The sequence below is a fragment of the Palaemon carinicauda genome, chromosome 1, assembly GCF_036898095.1.
Source record: "Palaemon carinicauda isolate YSFRI2023 chromosome 1, ASM3689809v2, whole genome shotgun sequence".
NCBI classification, from domain to species: domain Eukaryota; kingdom Metazoa; phylum Arthropoda; class Malacostraca; order Decapoda; family Palaemonidae; genus Palaemon; species Palaemon carinicauda.
Window position 1 is genome coordinate 303,502,034 of NC_090725.1, and position 20,744 is coordinate 303,522,777.

General features: G+C 33.1%; 1 protein-coding gene across 5 annotated transcripts in view; it reads left to right on the forward strand.

The window, feature by feature from the left end:
* The window catches only part of LOC137645406 (chymotrypsinogen B-like), a 43,330-nt gene that overhangs the window by 20,371 nt on the left and 2,215 nt on the right, over positions 1-20,744 (forward strand). For 2 of the 5 annotated variants that reach the window (XM_068378211.1, XM_068378238.1), the window contains exons 2-5: positions 12,220-12,476; positions 13,471-13,577; positions 19,585-19,733; positions 20,323-20,621. In XM_068378211.1, the coding sequence (XP_068234312.1) occupies positions 12,220-12,476; positions 13,471-13,577; positions 19,585-19,733; positions 20,323-20,621 (812 nt within the window). Of the gene's footprint in view, positions 1-12,219; positions 12,477-13,470; positions 13,578-16,449; positions 16,596-19,584; positions 19,734-20,322; positions 20,622-20,744 lie in introns of all 5 variants that reach the window. The other 3 variants (XM_068378217.1, XM_068378230.1, XM_068378224.1) reach the window with 3 other exon arrangements.

The following is a 20,744-nucleotide window of genomic DNA, read 5'->3' on the forward strand; positions in this document are numbered from 1 at the left end:
CCAGCTGCGACCAAGTTGTGGAATGATCTTCCTAATAGGATAGTGGAATCGGTAGAATTTCGAAAATGCAAACTTGCTTCAAATGTTTTCATGTTGAACAGGCTGACATAAGTCTTTTTATAGTTTAGATATGAAATATCTATTTTAATGTTGTGACTGTGTTTGAAATATTTTATTTTTATTTCTCATTATTTCTCATATCGTTTATTTATTTCCTTATTTCCTTTCCTCGCTGGGCTATTTTTTCCTGCTGAGGCCCTTGGGCTTATAGGCTCTTGGTTTTTCAAATAGGGTTGTAGCTTAGCTAATAATAATAATAATAATAATAATAATAATCTTGAGGCCGCATATTTGAAAGCTCTAGAACCTAGAGTAAACATAATTTGAAACCATCTGTAACGATTATCAGGCTACTTAATATCTTCAGATATATTCATAGCGGATACAGTTTCATCGAAACAATGAGTAAAACAAACAAAAAACCAGAGAAGAAACAAACAAAAACCCAGAAAAGAAACAAAACAATGAGAACGAGTAAAAGATACCGCGAGTGTATTCAAACCACAGAGCCGTTACGTAGAAAGCGAGAGTGCATTTTGCAATAAACAAAAGAAGTTCTAACCGCGAATTAACTCCGAGTATTTCCTGACATTTCCTTACTGGTGAAGGATTGGATTTCCTCCTTGGCATTCCTGGTTTGGTCGGAAATCCTACGCAAAAATTATGAAGAAGAGGAATTCTTGGGGGAGAATATGACTAGGCTATTTTCTGTTTACTTCTTCGCGCTGTTTTTCTAGTTTCGCTCATATTCTTCTATCTCTTAAGTTTCATCTTTTCATTTAATTCTTTTCTTTCTTTAGGTGTTATTGCCTTTCATCTATCTCTTCTTTTATCAGCTGTTTTTTTGTCAAGTTTCACCCCTATACTTTTCTATTTTTCATCTTTTCGTTTAATTCTTTTCTTTAAACCTTATTTCCATTCATCTCCTATCTTCTTTTTTATCCATCATTGTCTCTTACTTCCAATTCTTATCCTCAGCTTTCTTATTATAGTTCATTTATTTTCATCTTCACCCACTCCCGTTTCTACTGAGAGAGAGAGAGAGAGAGAGAGAGAGAGAGAGAGAGAGAGAGAGAGAGAGAGAGAGAGAGAGAGAGAGAGAGAGCTGTTATTAATAGCCAGTAACTGCAACAAACCGTATACAATTACTCATTTCATGGAAAAATATTTCTCACGTGTTATGGACGGTCATCAGAGCGTGTTTTTTTTTTTTTTTTTTTTTATTATTCTTTACAATGATTAAGGTCACGAGTGGCTTTTCATAGCTAAAATTACCTTTCTCGCCTACAGTACAGCTTTTAACCCACATTATTTTCCAACTTTTCTCTTATCTTTAATAATACAATAGAAGTATACATGTATAACTGAGGTCTTACATATACATACTAAAACCCATTTAGATAATTAACAACATTAAATACACCTGTATATATTTATCAATACTTTTAATGTGATTATTATGGCTATCTGTTTATTTTTTTTTTGGGGGGGGGGGGTGAGTACCAGACTAGGGTTAAAACTCGTTCATTCTTTTAGTGGCTGCAACCTCACCATCCTTGGCAGCTAAGGAGGGGGACGGGGAGGGGTTTGGGGGAGCCTATAGGTCTATCTGATGAATCATCAGCAGCCATAGCCTGGCCCTCCCTGGTCCTAGCTTGGGTGGAGAAGGGGCTTGGGCACTGATATTAATATGGTCAGTCTCTAGGGTATTGTCCTGCTTGCTAGGGCAGAGCCACTGTCCCTTGCCTCTGTCATTCATGAGTGGCCGTTTTAACCTTTAAACCATATGAACATACAGTTCAGTCAATATTTCTTAATATCCCTGATTATGTACCACAAGAATTTTTAGACATCTTATTTATTTACCTAATTTTGCAATGTGAATCACTTTACTTTTTGTTTTAGATTAGTTTAATATAGATAATACCAAACGTATAAATAGGAAATAAACGATTATAATTATAGTCCATTTCTTTTAGCGAGGCATATTTGCACCGACTCGCAGCGGTGCCCTTTTAGCTCGGAAAAGTTTCCTGATCGCTGATTGGTTGGACAAGATAATTCTAACCAATCAGCGATCAGGAAACTTTTCCGAGCTAAAAGGGCACCGCTGCCTGTCGGTGTAAATCTGCCTCGCTAAAAGAAATGGACTATAGTCCACTGAAGGACAAGTACTTCAAACTTATCCCTATTTATGTATGGAATTTGGCCATTTTCATCACCACGCAAGCCTACTGCGGACTAGTGATGGTGGGAGAGTTTAATCTGATCGCTCACAGCAACCAGTCTAAATTTAGTATGGGTGTTCCTGACCAGTATAGAGTTGTGCTGATCATGGCGATACGCACTCTTTCACCGCGTTTTGGTATCCCCAACCAGAAAGGGGAGATAATCTATATATATATATATATATATATATATATATATATATATATATATATATGTATGTATATATGTATGTATAAATATATATAAATATATATATTCATATATACATTGTATATATATTTATATATATATATTTTTATATATACAGTATATATATATATATATATATATATATATATATATATATATAAAATGTGTGTACGTGTTTTATCTCTATCATATATTATAAAATTTTGAGCCATAAACATGTTTCAATATAGAATTCAATACATGGAAACTACGAACACTGAAAATTATTGTCATCATATACCTTAATTGCTGCATCTGCACTGATATATTTATCCACCACGATATTTTTAGGGACTCAAACATTTTGCTATCAATATCGTTCCTGTATCAAAACCCCAAAAGCTATCAACTTAATTAGACTTATACTTATGATTCCTCTTTGCGGAGTCTATTCAAAAAGATAGATTGAATTCGATATCAAGAGGCATTTCTGACTTAATATTTGAAAAGGCACGATATCAAATAAACACAGATGCATAATATACTGTATATGTAATACACACACTGACACAAATGTGTGTGTATATATATATATAATATATATATATATATATATATATATATATATATATATGTATATATATGTATATATATATATATATATATATATATATATATATATATATATATTAAGCAACAGCGGCCGTGATTACCCCACTGCACGACAAAGGCCTCAGACATGTCCCTCCACTCAAGTTTGTATATATATACATACATATATATATATATACTGTATATATATATATATGCATATATATTTATATATATTAATATATATATGCATATATATATATATATATATATATATATAAAACAAACTAGTAACTTTGGAACTAAAGAGTTATAGGATAATCAAATATATCATATTCGGACACCCTTGTAAAACATGAAAAACTAAAGCAATTCCCTGGTGGTAAACTTAGCAAGCATTGAAATGTGAAGGTCGTCTCGTACTGTAGCCTATATCCTTATCAAGGATCAACAAGACCAGGGTGTTAGTATGTATGCTGTCTGGCTATGTCAATAAATTACATAAATTTCACGACATATAGGCCTACATAAGATAAATATAATGCACAACTATACATTCCTATACTAAAGAGAAAAGGAGTTTAATTTTTATTTTTAGTTGAAAGTTTTGCATCCTAACTAACCTAACCGTGCCGAACTAACTTTGGGAGCCTAGTCCCAAATTGGTTGTATATTTTCTATTTAAAAACCCTAAATAATACTTCAGTTAGGCCTATTACCCTTAACCAAAAATTATCAGAAATTGGTTGTACATTTTCCATTTAAAAACCCTAAGTAATACTTCAGTTAGGCCTATTACCCTTACCCAAAAATTATCAGAAATTGGTTGTACATTTTCCATTAAAAAACCGTAAATAATACTTCAGTTAGGCTTATTACCCTAACCCAAAAATTATCAGAAAAGTATTCAGTGCACCAAAAGAAACATTGAAATTACTTAAAGAATTGGCCTACTTAAAATGATAGAAATGGTGTCCTTTCTCCTTTGGGTGACTATGGCTAAAAGGATTTACGAATAAAGGGGATACAATAAGGTGTTGGGACCGAAAGGAACATTCATAACCATAAATGGTAAACTTAAGGATTCTACGAAGTTGTACTACAGTATAAATGTTGAGTTACTGGACAGCAAGATATAAGAAACGAAGCACAAACGAAAGTAAATTAGTTTTGAACATCAAACGTAATTGTAGACCGAATGGGTGATGTAGAATGCCAGGCTGACACTTGCACGACTTTTTGCCACGAATTTGTCGTGGCAAGTCGTGACATTTTGTGGCACGAACTGGAAAATAAAAAAAAATAAAAATTTCCTCAGAATCACAGCTCACCTGTCCACATTGACAGGAACTGGCACAACGAGTTCATGCATAGTTTTAGCATAGTTTGCGCACTTCCCGCATCGTCCCGACGAGTTCACGAACAGTTCGCGCATAGTTCACGCCGCGTTCACGAAATTTTGTCGTGACCAAAATTTTGAACATTTCAAAATTCTCGTCACGACATGCCACGATGTCACGACAGGTTCACGACGAGTTCACTCCAGTTCACGACGAGTTCACGCCAGTTCACGACTAGAGTCGTGACAATGCGTGCCACAAATTCGTGCAAGTGTCAGGGTAGCTGAAGCTTCAAGTACTAGGCTACATTGTACAGAGCTGGATTGTACATTAAAACTACTTTCTTGTACATTTCTACGTTTCCCGAATACCAATTTCCTGCTTATCCATCGGAGGGGGGGGGGGGTTTAAAATGTTACTGTAAATCAGATATAGCCTATAGATCATATCGATACAATTCGGTAATACTGAAGCATGGATAGGTTAGAAAATGACTTTGGGTGAAGTATATTAGGACGATTTAGTTAAATAAAAACAATGATAATGATCCAGTATTATATCTTCACTGAAATGAACATATACAAAAAAAAAAAAAAAAAAAAAAAAAAAAAGGGGGGGGGGACGAAAATAACCCATAACTCATCATTATTATATAGCCTATCCTCCTACGTCTTCAATCTCAAACTTTAATCCCTATGGTATCTTTTTTTATTCCTCGTCCTATATTCCCTTTTTAAGAAGAGAGATTATTTCTTATACTGAATAGGATGTACGCTTCACTTACGTTTATCCTGAGAACTACTGGAACGCTGTATCAATGAAAAATAACAATTTGACACCGAAAGACAATTTGACACTGAAAGATAACCACAGTACCACTTGACACTAACACAAACAAGATGTGTAATTCTGATGTTTTTCTCGGCTGCCGCTAGGGGGAAATGGCGCTGGTTTTAAACACCAAAGAGTAAGTCGATCTAAAAAATCATAAATTTTATTCTTATGAATGCAGTAAATTTGTAATTTTGATATTTTTTTATTGTCCACACATACACCCACACACACACACACACGCATATTAACCTATGCATCAGAAACTTGGAGACCTACTAAAGCCTTAGAACATAAGCTAGTTACAACTCAAAGAGTAATGGAAAGAATAATGATGGGAATAACACTAAGAGACACAAAAAAGAGCAACATGGATACGAGAGCAAACTAAAGTAGAGGATATTCTAACAATATGTAAGAATAAAAAATGGACAAATGGGCAGGGCATATAATGAGAATGACAGATAATAGATAAACATTAAGAATAACAGAATGGGTCCCTAGATATTGCGAAAAGACGCAGGGAATAGAAGAGAAGACAATAGATTGACGAGCTAAGAAAATTTGCGGGCCATAACAGACGAGAGTGGAAGGTCATGTCTGAGGCCTTTGTTCTGCAGTGGACTAGTTATGGCATATATATATATATATATATATATATATATATATATATATATATATATATATATATATATATACATATATATATATATATATATATATATATATATATACATGTGTATATACTGTATATATATGTTTATATATATATGTATATACATATATATATATATATATATATATATATATATATATATATATATATATGTATTTATATATATGTATACATATGTATATACTGTATATATGTTTATATATATAGATATATATATGTATGTATATAAATACGTATCTATCTATCTATCTATCTATATATATGTACACGTGTGTGTATGATATATATATATATATATATATATATATATATATATATATATATATATACACGAGTCTTTACTGATAAGAATACAATTTGTTTATAATTCAATTTTGATTATCAAAAAGTACAAAGAATATTTGTTCCATTGAATGGTTTGCTGAAGTAGCCAAGATACCACAATTATCATATAATTTCAGTTAATATAACTTTGGCATCATTTACAGCCTAAATGAACCTGACCCCACGGTATTAATCTTTCATTATACGTCCTCAGAATAAATTAATCGCGTTGGTAGCTGTCCTGATGAACCACTATCCATGAATATATAAATAAATTATTAGTTTTTCCGATTCGAAAACGTATAAGCTTTTTTTTTTTTTTTTTTGCTCAATTTGTTGGTAATCTCGACCATGTTCTTGGTATTATTATTATTATTATCATTATTATTACTATTATTTTGATCCTTATCATTATTGTTATTATTATTATTATCATTAGCATTATTATTTTTATTATTATAATTATTATTATTATTACTATCATTATTATTATTATTATTATTATTATTATTATCATTAGCATTATTATTATTAATACCTTCATTAATATTATTATTATTACTACTACCATTATTATTATCATTATTAATATCAATACTATTATCATTATTAGTATCAAATCATTATCATTATTATTATTATTATTATTATTATTTTTATTAATATCATTATTATTATTATTATTATTATTATTATTATTATTATTATTATCATCATTAGCATTATTATTTTTATTATTATCATTAATATTATTATTATTATTATTATTATTATTATTAATACCTTCATTACTATTATTATAATTATAATTATCATTACTATTATTATTATTATCATTATCAATATTATTATCACTATTATTACCAAATTATTATCATTATCATTATTATTATTTTATTACTATTATTATTATTATTATTAATATTATTATTATCATTATTATTATTAACATCATCATTACAAGCTATAACCCTAGTTGGAAAAGCTAGATGCTACAAACTCAAGGGCTCCTACAGGGAAAAACATCCCAGCGAGGAAAGGAATCAAGGAAATAAATAAACTACAAGAGAAGTAATAAACACTCAAAATAAAATATTCTAAAAAATAGTCACAATAATGGTCTTTATTACTGCCTCTTTGAAACGTCTATTTTAGAAATCGATCTAATTCAGCGAAGAAATGCCAGTTTAAATTATTCTTTGTCTTTCTCGTTTAAGTTTCAACTCTTAGTGAAAGCACACATTTTAATAATACCGGGATTCTCAATTATTCCAAACTTTCTATAATCTGTTAATTTCTTTTATCATACGATTTTCAATTACATTTAAAACTAGTTGAGGAATTTGCTCCATTTCTGAAATAATTTTCTGAAATAATTATACCTTGCGTGTTCTTCCTTAGACCTATTTTAGCCCAGTTTCTGCTGGCCTGAAAAGAGCATTCGTTGCTTCATAGACTTCATATTCCTATGTTGATCAATAGTTTGACTTTTAATGAGCGAAATCAATGAGATTTTATGACTTGGATTCCCAAATTAAAAATATTCTGTAACGTTGGAGTCAATTATATGAAGGAGGTTCAATTTAAGAGATGATCTGACCATTGCTAACATTTGTGATAAATGGAATTTTTTTTTATAAATAATCCTGCTCTTTTACTATTGTTTTTGTTTTATTCATATTTTGTTGAAGAAATTGTTACTGTCCACACATAATAATAATGTCTTATTTCCCGTGTAAAATCAACTGATGAGGTTTCAGCAGTTAATAATAAGAAAACAATTATGACCAATATAAAAAAGCCCAAGTTGAAAGCACTGGTGAAACAAAAGATGGCCACCTGATCATAACATTTGCTGATAAACAGAACCTGGAACAGGCAAAATCAGAATTGGAACAAGGTAATGTAAACAAGATCACTGTTGCTAAAAAAGGAAAACTTAAACCAAAGATAAAACTTACTAATGTACCAGAAGATGATGATGATATTATTCAAAGTCTGAAGCTTAAGAACCAGTGGCTAAAAAGACACATTGTAGAAAATGATGATCTGACTATCATAATGCAAGAGAATTCAAGAATGGATAAACATAAACACTATATTATAAAATGTACACCTAAGATACGTAAAGCAGTCTATGAAAATGGAGATAAACTTAGTACCACATATGGAATATGTAATGTTTACGATCCATTACATGCCCTACCAGTGTTACAAATGCCAGGAATTTGGGCATAGTGCAGCAAATTGCAAGAATAAACAGTCGTGCCCCAAGTGCGCAGGAGAACATAAAGCGGGTCATTGCAATATTGTTAAAGTTAAATGCATAAATTGTGTGAGAAAGAACTATGATGACACAAAAAATAAATCCTATGATAGACTAAACTGCGAAGTTTATAAACAAGAAATAACAAGAGCCAGAAACAATACTGACCATGGCTTCGATTAAGAAAATATCATGTCATCTAATAAACATACAATCCATTGGCAATAAAACTCATATCATTAAGGAAGTCGGAAGTGATCAAGATGTGGATATTTGCTTATTAACTGAAACTTGGTTGAGTGGTAATGTGAGTGACAGATCGAAAATAAATGAAATGACACCTAAATCTTATAACTTTTATCATGAACCAAGAGAAGACAAAAGAGGTGGTGGCATTGGAATCTTAATTAAGAAATCATATAAAGTTACAGTAAGAAATCATCTCATAGTTAATTCATTTGAATATATGAATATTAAAATTTTATCTCGAAATATAAATCTACAAATAGTTATACTCTATAGACCACCGAGCAAAAGCAAAAGAATGTTTCTAGATGAATTTAATAACTTACTAGATACATTAAATGACAATAGAAATAAAGTTATATGTGGTGATTTCAACCTACATCTTGATAACAAAGTAGACCCATATGTCAATGAATTTAGAGAATTGATTGACAACCACGACCTTGAAAACATAGTGTCTGAACCAACAGCTCAGTCTAATCATATACTAGATCTAGTTATAGTAAATAAAAACAACAACATCATACTAAATATGGAGATTGAACCTGACTGCTCTATATCCCCAATGCGTAAGTTAATGTCTTTTGAAATAGATGTTAGAAAAAAAATAATGCAATACAGAAGGAAAGCACATACAGAATTAGGACCAATTTTGATCCAAAAGAGTTCACTGAACAAAGCCTAGAGGATATAAAAGGGATAATACCAGTCTGTAACTGTGAAGAGAAGCACACCCTAGTAGAGAGACAATCCTGTGTAAACTGCAATAATAATAGAAGTAAAACAATACTTGCAACTAATTATAATAATACGTGCCCGGAATAAAAACAAAAATAATCACAATGAAAGAAAAATCGAATTGGTTTGATAATGAATTACATGAAGAAAAAAAAGAAAAAGAAAAATGGAGGATAAATGGAAAAGAAATAAAAATAATGAAAACTGGCAACATTACAAAGCAGCTAGAAATCGCTACAATTACCTTATCTTAATTAAAAAAAAGGCCTATTATAAAAAAGTGTGCAATGAAAATGACCCACGAAAAATACATAAGAACCCAAAGAAACTATTAGGTCTAAAGACAGAAATAGTATTGCCTGACATAACTAATGATCCTAAATGCCTAGCAAATGATTTTATTGATTATTTTGAAGAAAATATAAATCAAATCTGCTCTAGTTTTCGCAACATCGGCACAACAGAACGAAGGAATACATCAGCAACAGGTGTAAGTAAGCTAAGGGTATTCAAAGAGTTAAGTCAGGATGATTATATGAGAATAATAAAGAAAGTAAAAAAAAAAACCTACTGCGGAAATGATCCATTTCCAATTGACGATGTGAAAGATGCAGACAATTTCTCCAGACTACAAGAGACCTACCGAAACATGGTAAATATGAGTCTAACACGGGCAGTTTTCCCTGATTGTGAGAAAGTTGCATGTATCAAGCCTGCCTATAAAGGAAAAGGTGATATAGACAATTTAACTTCATATAGGCCAATATCAAATCTGTCATATTTTTCGAAAATTATTGAAACTGTTGCACACGAACAAACCTGGAAACATCTGAAACAATCTAATGCCATACCCGCTGATCAATCTGCATACAGAGAAAATTACTCCACAGAAACAACAGTGTTAGCGATTAAAAATGACATAAAGGACATTATAACAAATGGCAAGTGTTGCATTCTTGTGATGCTTGATCTAAGTGCAGCATTTGATACTGTAGAACATATATATCTGATGACTGGTTTGTGAGTTATCTTGAAAACCGTAAAGTTAAAGTAGTAATATCAAATGTTGAATCTGAGACAAGAAAACTAACCAAAGGGGTGGGGTACCTCAAGGCAGTGTACTAGGTCCTCTCCTGTTTGAAATTTACACGATTGAACTGGCAAGTATACTTGAAACTCACAGAGTTAAGTTTAAAATATACGCTGATGATACACAATTCTATTTCCCAATAGAATCTGTTGATGAAGCTAAAAGAAAGATACATGAAATAATGAATGACATTAAGTCTTGGATGTTAACAAAACAGCTCAAGCTCAATGAAGATAAAAGTGAATGTATTATTTTTGGAAATGAAAAAGATATAAAAAGAATCGAATGCTTCCAAAGAACTGAAATAGGTCAATCGATCATTGACCTAAAGAAATCTGTCAGAAATTTTGGAGTAATCATGGATGATAGACTGACAATGAACGAACATTTAATAATATGGTAAGAAATTGTAACTATCATATTAGAAACATAGCATTTATTAGTAAATACTTAAATGAAAAATCTATGGCCATACTCATTAATCACCACATATTTTCAAGAATTGATTACTAAAACTCACTGTTCTATGGCTTACCAAATTATCAGCTGAAGAAAATTCAGAGTACAAAACAGAGTCGCTAGATTAATAAAAGGACTACACTATGGGGATAGAATTACCCCTGCACTAATTAAATTACACTGGCTGCCGGTAAAGGCGAGAATCTAATACAGGCTACTCTTACTAACGTTTAAGATACTGAACCAAAATGAACCAAAATATCTAAAAGAATGCCTGAACAAACTAAACTAGAAACAAATGTTACCATAAGACACATGAGTGACAAACAGACTATCTGAACCAAGAACAAATAGTAAATTTGGTGAAAGGGCTTTTAGCTACTGTGCGCCTCGACATTATAATAAACTGCCAACTGAAATGAAGGACCTAAAGGGAGCAATTGAATTTAAGAAGAAACTAAAGACATTACTTTTCACAAGATCATATGATTTGGAAGATACTACAATCAAAGAATTGTATAAGTTATAATGAAAATGTTTCGTTAGATGATTGATATGGACCCGCCCGAGAAGTAGTTCACTCGACTTCAGTGCAGGGTTGGATTTAAACCCAAAACAAGTAAACAAGTAAATATTATGTCCAAGGCTATCCCTATAATATCCATAATTTTGAAGCCATATCTATTCTACCAACCATTTCCTAACATCCTAAATCAATCCTTCGACAGAATCCTTTTCCCTCGGTTTCAATTCTTTCCGTCGCATCTGTCTAATTTTGGTCCTATAATCAGTATCATTGATTCCTTGTCTCCCCAGCCTACGTAATTAGCTAGGGCACCAGCCACCCTTTGAGCAGGCCTTTGGGATGCTATCGCTAGAGTTCTGCTTGAGGGTACACTCGGGCACACTATTCTACGTTATTTCTCTAGTTGATTTTTTGAAGTTTTTTTTTATAGTATATACTGTATATGAAATGCATATTCTTAATGTTATTACTGTTCTTAAACTATTTCAATTGTTCACTACTCTTGTGGTTTATTTCCTCTCCTCAATTAACTATTTTCCCCTGTTGGAGCCCCTGGGTTTATAGCATCCTGCCTTTCCAACGAGGGTTGTAGCTTAGCTAATAATAATAATAATAATAATAATAATAATAATAATAAAGTAAGCCTAGTGACTACCATCTCACATGTCCTTCCAGAATGTGGCATAAGCCGTTTCAACCGCCACAGACAACCGCGTCTGGAAGTTCCCACCTCTGCAGTTTTCGATGAAAGTGGCAGTTTGCTCTACCACGACTTCACAGGGGACGGCTCCCGCCACGGCTATTCTTCCGAAGGGCCGGAAAACAACACGGAGAGGTCGCGAACTAACAACAGGATGATGATTTTCGATGACATCTCGACGGGCAGGATCGTCGGAGGGAAAGAGAGCACGCCTGGGGCGTGGCCTTGGCAGGTAGGGGTAAATAGATGTTTCGTGGCGTCGTATAAGGAATTTCGTTATGTATATAACATTATTCTGGTCAATCTTGAGTAGGCCTAGATAATTATGATGAATAGGTTATGGTTCTAAATTCTAGAAAAAGAAACATTACTTAGCTTTTTGAATAGAGCCTTTGGTGGTTTAGTTATGTGACCCCAAATTTATTTAAGTTTTAGATTAAAGATTGTTTTAATTGTATTTTCGCAAGTACGTATATGCATACATACATACAAACACGGTCATAAATAGATTATATATAAATAAGTATATGTATATATGTATATATATATATATATATATATATATATATATATACATGTATACGTATATATATATATATATATATATATATATATATATAATATATATATATAGGATAAATTTTGCACATTTAGACGTGCTTTTCATATTCAAATAAGCCTGGGGCTCTGATCCCGAGATCGTTAAGAGAATCCAGACATTAATGTATCAAAAATATATATGTATGTATGTATATATAAATGTATATATATATATATATATATATATATATATATATATATATATATATTTATATATATATATATATATACTGTATATATAGCATATATATACATTTATTTATATATATATATATATATACATTTATATATACATACATACATACATACACACACACACATATATATATATATATATATATATATATATATATATATATATATATATATATATATATATATATACTGTATATCTGTGTGCATAAAGTACACACACACACACACACACACATATATATATATATATATATATATATATATATATATATATATATATGTGTGTGTGTGTGTGTGTGTGTGTGTGTGTGTGTCTATATATGTATGTATTTATGTGTAAACATTTCCGTTTTACGTATTCGAAACCACAGATTTATCCACCGCAACATTTCAACAAAATACTTGGAGCTTGCTTATTTCCATTGCAACAGGTCTCTCTGCAGCTGATCCACCCGAGGTGGGGGAGAGTGGGCCACTGGTGCGGAGGAGTTCTAATCGATGACCGCTGGGTCGTCACGGCTGCCCACTGCATCAACAAGTAGGTCTAAGGGAACTTTTTAGTTTGATTAGTTTTCCTTCCACGACGGTTAATAGAATAGAAATCGTGTTATGTCAATGTTTCCAGTAAAGGTGGGATTATTTAATGATAGATGCTTATTAATAGATCAATTATAGTTTCCTTAATATTTTATTATTAGCGAAGCTATAATACTATAGTCCATTTCTTTTAGCGAGTCATATTTCACCGACTCGCAGCGGTGCCCTTTTAGCTCGGAAAAGTTTCCTGGTCGCTGATTGGTTAGAATTATCGTGTCCAACCAATCAGCGTTCAGGAAACTTTTCCGAGCTAAAAGGGCACCGCTGCGAGTCGGTGCAAATCTGCCTCGATAAAAGAAATGAACTATAGTTGGAAAAGTAGTATGCTATAAGCGCAAGGGATCCAACAGGGAAAAGTAGCCCAGTAAGGAAAGAAAATGAAGAAACTGATAAACTACATGATACGTAATTAAAATAAAATATTCTAAGAACAGTAACATTAAAATAGATCTTGCATTTATATAAACCATAAAAGAGGAATATAAATAAGATAGGATAGTGTACCCGAGTGTACCCTCAAGCAAGAGAACTCTAACCAAACAGTGGAAGACCAGGGTACAGAAGCTATGGCGCTACCCAAGACTAGAGAGCAATAAGTAAGTTTTCCTTCTGTTTATAGATGAGAACTTGTGTTATGTTGATGTTTACAGTACAGCTGGGATTACATAATGACACATGCCTATCAATCATTTGTAGTTTCCTTTATAATGCCAAATTAAAAAAAAGAATAAATAAAGGAATGGAGCTATTAGCCTCAATTGTGAAAACATCATGTTTTAATTAACGAAATTCCTGTTCAGTCAACTTTACCTAAATAAAATCGTCAAAATCTTGATCAAATACTAATATAAAGTTACCTAAACAACCCAATATTTAGATCAAGTAGTAACATTATTATTATTATTATTATTGAGTTAAAAGTAATGGCTGCATCGGCAGAGTTTATTTTCTTATCCTCGAAACGCGTCGTAGTTTTTACTATTTTGTACCAAAAGTTTTACTTGTATTTTGTGAGAATATACTTGAAAAGTCTTCCCGATTTTGTCATTCACCCGACTGATGAATTTTTCAAGTCTGCTGGCTGATTGCAGCGCTCCAGAGAAGAGAATTATCCGGAAAATAGAAAAATTGGATAAGAAAATAAACTCTGCCGATGCAGCCATTACTTTTAACTCAACCTGCCTAAAAGAGGGTCTCCTACCACGATATTATTATTATTATTATTATTATTATTATTATTATTATTATTATTATTATTATTATTATTATTACTTGCTAAACTACAACCCTAGTTAGAAAAGCAAGATGTTATGAGTCCAGGTGCTTTAATAGTTAAAATAGCCCAAATGGGGAAAAGAAACAAGGACAAGGATAGAATAGCTAAAATAGTGTGGCTGAGAAGAGGTTTGGTGGAAGAGGATACCTTTAATAGAGGGCATTGGAGAGGGCGCACCAAGCAACCGACCCCTTAATGTAAGGATAACGTTGGAAAAGAGTCCTTATCTAGTTTTCCAAATAATTTAGCTTTGGGATGAAGGTTTTGAAAGCTCCACTTGGCTTTTTGCACGGGGAAGAACTATCATTTTCAAATCTTATTTATAAATTAATTTCAACTTTAATATTTCTTTCATCTTATTTCTTGAAATTATATTCTATGATTATTACAATGCTAATTACTGTATACAGTAAAATAAAAACAAATAGCTTCTAATCTTGCGCTGAAGTATAACCAAAACATTAAAGAGTAAGATTATAATAATTTTTGAATTAATCATAATAAATATATAATTAAAATCAGTTTATTTACCTAAATTATTAAATTATTTGAATAAATTAAGTTTATTTCACTCACTGCCATCAGAAAAAAAGCTTTCTCAAAACTATTTATCAATATTTCCCACACAACTGCAAACATTTTAACAGACATTGACATTTCAATATTTACTATACTGTATATCACATATCTACATATTTGTGTACACTGTGTGCATACACACACGCACGCACACAACACATATATATTCATAATATATATATATATATATATATATATATATATATATATATATATATATATATATATATACAGAGAGAGAGAGAGAGAGAGAGAGAGAGAGAGAGAGAGAGAGAGAGAGAGAGAGAGAGAGAGAGAGAGAGAGATGAGGTTAAGACTAGTATCTCATGAATCAAATTAGACTAATAAATGTCCGACTGCAAGTATAGGCCTATAGTCCATTTCTTTTAGCGAGTCATATTTGCACCGACTCGCAGCGGTGCCCTTTTAGCTCGGAAAAGTTTCCTGATCGCTGATTGGTTGGACAAGATAATTCTAACCAATCAGCGACCAGGAAACTTTTCCGAGCTAAAAGGGCACCGTTGTGAGTCGGTGCAAATATGACTCGCTAAAAGAAATGGACTATAGTTAGAATGACACACAATTCATATCAGTCATCATCATCATCATATCACTACTCAGAAGGTAGATAAATCTGTTAAATATATTTAAAAGGTATATCAAGTGATAAAAATGTTTAATTTGAGTTGCCTTAATAATTTCTATCAAACATTTTCAAACACCTATAGTGGAATCATATTCTTTCATATCACTCTATAACGGTTAGGTTTTCTCAAACATTGCGTTCATTTTTGTTACACGTTTATCGTTCAATATTTGAATTCTGCGTTAGTTTTCATCTTTATTAAATACCATCCGATGTTAAATAAACAAAAAAATAAGAACTAGATTTCTCATGCAAGCTCGTTTGGCTCACGCACAGTTGGGAACTATAATGTTCAACTATGAGTACTTTCAGCCCAGCTTTTAACCTGCCGTTTGCCCCCCTCTGGACCGCTGTGGTTGGGGAGTGGGATCGAGACAATGTGGATGACACAGAACATATCCTTAAGGTCCAGGAGATCATCCTTCATAACCGATTTAAGGAACACAATCACGACATAGGTGAGTGTCATAAGAAATCAAATAAATTTGAGAAAAATAGACCTAAAGGTTTATTATTTGAGGTGTTGCTGCGCTATGCCAGAGGTTCTATGTGATAACTTTCTCTTCCTTTCGTGAATGTGTTCATAGTTTTCAAAATATTGTTTCTATTTTGTATTTTTTTCGTTAGAAGCGGATTCCAGCCTCTCAGGTATAAACATTTTCCCACCATAGTATCGTAAAGTTACTATTTTGTCAACAAGTGTCGTAAAGTTACTATTTTGTCAACAAGGTGTCATAAAGTAATTATTTTGCCAGCATGGTGTCGTAAAGTTACTAGTTTGTCAACATGGTGTTGTAAAGTTACTATTTTGATAGCGTGGTGTAGTAAAGTTACCATTTTTTCAACTTGGTGCCGTAAAGTTACTATTTTGTCAACAAGGTGTCATAAAGTTATTATTTTGCCAGCATGGTGTCGTAAAGTTACTATTTTGTCAACAAGGTGTCAAAGTTATTATTTTGCCAGCATGGTGTCGTAAAGTTACTATTTTGCCAACATGGTGTTGTAAAGTTACTATTTTGATAGCGTGGTGTCGTAAAGTTACCATATTTTCAACAAGGTGTCGTAAAGTTACCATTTTGTCAACAAGGTGTCGTAAAGTTACTATTTTGTCAACGAAGTGTCGTAAAGTTACTATTTTGTCAACATGGTGTTGTAAAGTTACTATTTTGCTAGCGTGGTGTTGTAAAGTTACCATTTTGTCAACAAGGTGTCGTAAAGTTACTATTTTGTTAACAAGGTGTCATACTTATTATTTTGAAAGCATGATGTGGTAGAGTTACTATTTTGTCAACCTCATGTTGTAAAGTTCTAATTTTGCCAGTATGGTGTTGTAAAGTTACTATTTTGTCAACAAGGTGTCATAAAGTTAGGCTATAATTTTGCCAACATAGTGTTGTAAAGTTACTATTTTGTCAACAAGGTGTTGTAAAGTTATTATTTTGCCCGCATGGTGTCGTAAAGTTACTATTTTGTCAACATGGTGTCGTAAAGTTTCTATTTTGCTGGCATAGGGTCGTAAAGTTAGTTTTTATACTATTTTGCTAGCATGGTGTCGCAAAGTTACCATTTTGTGAATGGTATCGTAAAGCTACTATTTTACTAACAAGTGTCGTAAAGTTAATATTTTCCCAATGGGGTGTCATAAAGGTACTACTTTGTCAGCGTGGTGTTGTAAAGTTACTAGTTTGCCAACATAGTGTCACTAAGTTACTATTTTGCCAACACAGTGTCGTAAAGTTAATATTTTGCCAACACGGTTTCATAAAAGTACTATTTTGCAAATATGGTGTTGTTGAGTTAATATTTCGCCAACATAGTGTTGTAAAGATACTATTTTGCCAACACGGTGTCCTACAGTTACTATTTTACCAACATGGTATTGTAGAATTACTATTTTGCCACAATGTGTTATAGTTACTATTTTGCCAGCATGGTGTCGTAAAGTTACTGTTTTGCAAGCATGTTGTCGTAAAGTTAATATTTTGCCAATATGGTGTTACAAAGTTACTATTTTGCCAACATGGTGCCGTAAAGTTACTATTTTGCCAATATGGTGTCGTAAAGTTAATATTTTGCCAACATGGTGTTGTAAAATTACTATTTTGTCAATGTGGTGTAGTAAGATTACTATTTTGCCAACATGGTGACTTTCTGTTACTATTTTGGCAATGTGGTGTCAAAATCAATATTTTGCCAACTTGGTGTTGTAAAGTTATCATTCTGCCAACGTGGTGCCGTAAAGTTACTATTTTTCCAACGTGGTGCCGTAAAGTTACTATTTTTCCAACATGGTGCCGTAAAGTTACTATTTGGCCAACATGGTGACTTACATTTACTATTTTGCCAACATGGAGTCAAAACTAATATTTTTCCAACATGTGGTAAAGTTACTATTTTGCCAACATGGTGTCGTAAAGTTACTCATTTCTTTTTCGTTATCAACCATCAACCACTTCTTCTTAACTTCATAAGCATTAAATCGAATAATAGCTTTTGAATTTTTGGATTAACTTCCCCTACAGAAAAAAATACGTCCGTTCATTTGTCATCAATTCATTCATTTTCATCTTTCACACATAAGATTGGTTAGATTAGTGAATTTCTTATGCTTTGGTTAGTATTGTTACGAATATTCATTCATAATAGCAGCAAGTTTAGCCTCTACACTCCCAACCATCCATCTTAAGTTTAGACTCTACATTCCCAAACGCTCATCTTAAGCTTAAATTCTATACTTCAAAACACCCAGCTTATGCTCCGATTCTACCCTCATAAATGCCTATCTTAAGCTTAGACTCTACACTCCCAAACACTCATCTTAAGCTTAGATTCTACACTCCCAAACACTCATCTTAAGCCTAGACTACACTACCAAACACCCATCTTAAGCTTAGACTCTGCACTCCCAAACCCTCATCTTAAGCTTAGACTACACTACCAAACACCCATCTTAAGCTTAGACTCTACACACCTAAACACCCATCTTAAGCTTAAGACTCCCAAACACCCATCTTAAGCTTAGACAATGCACTTCCAAACACCCATATTATACTTAGACTCTACACTCCCAAACACCCATCTTAAGCTTAGACTTTACACACCTAAACACCCATATTAAGCTTAGACTCTACACACCAAAACACCCATCTTTAACTTAGACTCTACACTCCCAAACACCCATCTTAAGCTTAGACTCTACACTCCCAAACACCCATCTTAAGCTTAGACTCAACACTCCCAAACACCCATCTTAAGTCAGACTCAAGACTCCCAAACACCCATCTTAAGCTTACACTCTACACTCCCAAACACCCATTGTTATTAAAGACCACATTTCCTATTGGACAGTTCCTTGCTAACGGTATATGAACACATTCACTAACATAAAACACACGTACGCACACACAAGCAGACTCGACAGAGGCTGACTAAAGAGTTTCATTGCAGTAAGGCCTTCAGTTTCACTCAAACGGCCGCCGTATGGCAAGTCGTCTTGGGCGAACACGATCGCTCTTCCTTGGATGGCCAGGAGGTCGTCCTTGGTGTCATCTCTGTAGTCATTCATGACGACTTTAACGACTATCAGAACGACATTGGTAAGACATGATTACTTCGACAATATCCTATATTCTAAGACTTCCTTTTCCATCATCCTTTTCTCTTCCCATGAGTCCGTGATAACTCAAAGTCATCAGATATATTAAGAGATGATCTTTGTCCCAGTAGCCAGGTGACTTTCTGTTGTTTTGCATCCACCGCTATTTTGAACCATAGGAGGTAGAATACTTCTGTATGTATTTCAAATGATACAGCTGCTTTATGCTTAGACCTAGTCCTTTCAATGAGTGAAAAACTAGCATGAACAGACTTTGAGTCATCTCGGATATCAAAGGAGGATATGTCCAAAACCTCTTGCAAGTAATCTTTTTTGTTTTGAGTGGATTTTGTCATATTTCTTCCTATTTACTAAGACCAATACAGAACAGATGACTGATGTGAGAAGTTTTGAAAACTGTACAGGGATGCTTTAGGACAACAACGAGTCCATGCAAGTGTTTGTCATCTAGCGTTAGAAGAGGTTGCTTGGAAGAGGTCTAGTGGTACTTAGTCTTAAAAGCACTGGGTGAATTAGATAGTGTTTTTTCTTATATTTAATGGGTCTTGTCTGTCCCTTTTCTCCTGCAGCTCTACTAAAACTGTTACCAACCTCTACTATGACCTCCACATCTCTCACGCCCATCTGCCTTCCGGACACTGTAGACCTGCACACGGTCACCTTTGATGGCTTCAAGTGTTTTGCCACTGGTTGGGGCTCGGGACACACTTCTAAAGAACTGCACACTCGTCTGCACGAGATAAGAATTCCTGTTCAACCTCCTGCAGCTTGCGCAACAGCTTACAACATTCCAGAGTTTGGAAACATCAAGCTCTCTGATGCTCATCTATGCGCAGGCTTCTTGGATGGCTCAGCTGGAACATGTGTCGTAAGTATCGCTAAGGGCAGAAGGGCGTGAGAGTTTTCGAAGAACCTTTCTTGCCTTGTGGTAGAGAGGCGACAAGTATTGCATTCATACCTGGGGCTAATTGCTATGGTGGTGGGTACTTCA